This window comes from Charadrius vociferus, unplaced genomic scaffold (assembly GCF_000708025.1).
Source record: "Charadrius vociferus isolate BGI_N301 unplaced genomic scaffold, ASM70802v2 scaffold266, whole genome shotgun sequence".
NCBI classification, from domain to species: domain Eukaryota; kingdom Metazoa; phylum Chordata; class Aves; order Charadriiformes; family Charadriidae; genus Charadrius; species Charadrius vociferus.
The window spans coordinates 1,898,878-1,901,211 of NW_009649114.1; the positions used below are offsets into that span (position 1 = coordinate 1,898,878).

Sequence of the window (2,334 nt, forward strand, 5' to 3'; positions counted from 1 at the left end):
TCGTCCCCATCGCTTCGCAGGTGCTGGGTGAGGTTCAGCATCTCCTGTGCAGCCGAGCGTCTGGCTGTCGCACCTCGCTGCAAAGGGGGGCTCTGACATCCCCCCACCCACGCTGTCTCCTGCCCCACACCTGGCTGGGACACCCCCATTGTCCCCACTGGGGGCTCGGCTCCCGTCGCGTGGGACTCTGGGGGGTTCCTCTGCAGAGCTCCCTCCTTCGACTGCCCCGCAGTGGGGGCTTTCCCGTCCCAAACCCGACCCATCTTCCTGGGGCAGGATTTCCTCCCGAGGGTGGAAATACGTAGAAAAATGATGGAAGAGGCTTTGGCATCGGCCGGCTTCACATCCTGCCTCCTCCGGAGAGCCTGGACCGGACTGGGCTTTGCTCTGCTATTAATAGGAGTCGTATGGGCGTGAAGAGGAAGAAACTCCTCCTGCCGTAAGGCAACAGGTTGGAAGTGAGCGGCACCGGCTGCTTTCAAGGCGTTTGGTCGGCTTGGTGTGTGCGGGACAGCAGCTGCCTGGTTTTATTTTGCAGCACATAACGAACTGGCCGCATCCTGCAGGTCGCCACATCGCTGCGGCGAGCGCTGCAGATCTGCCCCGGCGATGGGAGGCTTTGGGGTGCGTGGAAGGAGCCGTGTCCTTCGCGCCCAGCCCGCGGTGAGGGTGGCTCCTGGGCAGTGAAGGGGGGACAGAGCCTGGCACAGGGACACCCCGGCTGCGGGGCCGGAACCTGGGGGACAGGGATAAGCTCCGGACCCTTCCCACCGCCCATCCGAGAAATGCTGGTGACAGGTCCTGGTGGGGGGATCCATCTCCAAACCCCCTCTGGAAACTCCCGGGAGCGTAGCCCCCCTCAGTTTTCGGAGTTCAGCTTTTTGTCTGCGACCTGGGGGAAACAAAGAGTTGCCTGAAAGTGTGTGCTGGGATCAGGTTTGGGGGGAACCGTGCCGTTCTCGCTGCGAGTGCTTTTGGAGTGTTGGTTTTGCTGGGGTTTGGGTTGACGGGTGGTGTTTTGGCAGCGCTGAGTGTGGCTCCAGGAGTGAAACGCTCTGAGTTTCGGTTTCGTTTTTCAATGACCTTTGAGACCAGGTTCCCTTTCTGGAGTTCCAGTTCCAAACTGGGATGAAAATCCTGTGTTTTGCTGTGTCGAAACGCCACCTGGACACCCACCCAAAGGGCTTTCCAGGGTCATGACGTTGACCGGGAAGTCCCAAAAGGCCCCTTTTCCCTCCTGTTTCAAAGGGGAAAAGGAGAATTGAGAGCAGAGAGTTTCTTCTGGAGCAGGGGGAGTTGGGTCCCGCCTGCTCTGGGGGGTGCTGGAGCTGGCGGGGGGCCCTGAGAACGTGCCCCCCCGATGCCACGAGCTGCGTGGGACGAGGAGATGGCTCTGCCTCGCAGATGTAGGAGCATCCCCACTGCCGGAGGGTGGCCCTGGGCTCTGGTGTGTCTGGGGAGCTTTGTGACCCCACGATGTGCTGTGACCTGAGGTGGGGGCGAGGGCACACGGCCGAGACATGCCGTGGGGCTGGGGACACAGCTGGGAGCCGGGGGCATGTCCCCAAAGCGGGGAAGCCCTCACCATCCTCCCGGCCGGGCAAAGGGCCGCTCCGGCGGCTGGGAACGCAGCGGCTCACCCTGTTCGGTGGCAGCGGTGGGATGGATGGATGGAGCCGCAGCCCCAGAGGTGAGGGCTGGTGCTTTATCCTTCTCACGGCCGCTCCTCCCTCTGCCGGATTATAAATGGGTGTGAATTGTCTCCCCTGATAGGCATAACCTCCATCCCTGGCTCCCACACCCCGGGGAGGTGCCCCTCCAGGGCTGGCTTTGCTTCCTCGCCCTCAGATGTTTGATGTCTTCCCAGATGCTTCGGACGTTTCTATCTGCTCCCAACGCAGCTGCCGGCGAGGGGGAAGGGAGGGAGGGAGGGATGGGGAGAGCAGGAGCTGCAACAGCGAGCCCCCACCGGCCGCGGTGGCTCTGCCCCGGGCTCCTGTCCCCCGGCACAGCGAGGCAGGGCTGGCTGCGGCGTTTGCCCCACCGTGGGACCGCGTAGGATGATTTTCTGCTCGGATTCCCTCGTCCCTCCCCACGCCGAGCAGGTGCTGCTCAGCTGCCGGGAGCAGGGGAGGGCACGGGGGCGCTGCAGGCGATGCTGAGCTCCCCCCCAGCCTACCCCAATCTGATGCTCAGCTCTCTGCACCAGGGCTGGGATGGTCCCTCCCTGGGGACAGGGAGAGCCCCGGCATCCTCTGCCCCAAAGCTCTGCAGAAAGGTTGTCTCCGAGAGCCACTGCAGAGCGGGACCGGCTGGGGGGGGGGGGGGGTGTGG

The 2,334-nt window shown here is 63.7% G+C and overlaps 1 protein-coding gene across 1 annotated transcript in view; it reads left to right on the top strand.

Moving 5' to 3' along the window:
* The first annotated feature begins 407 nt into the window (after nucleotides 1–407).
* PIK3C2B (phosphatidylinositol-4-phosphate 3-kinase, catalytic subunit type 2 beta) overlaps nucleotides 408–2,334 on the top strand; it is a 22,400-nt gene continuing 20,473 nt past the window's right edge. Inside the window, 1 exon segment of the mRNA XM_009888290.1 lies at nucleotides 408–439. Coding sequence (XP_009886592.1) covers nucleotides 408–439 — 32 coding nt within the window.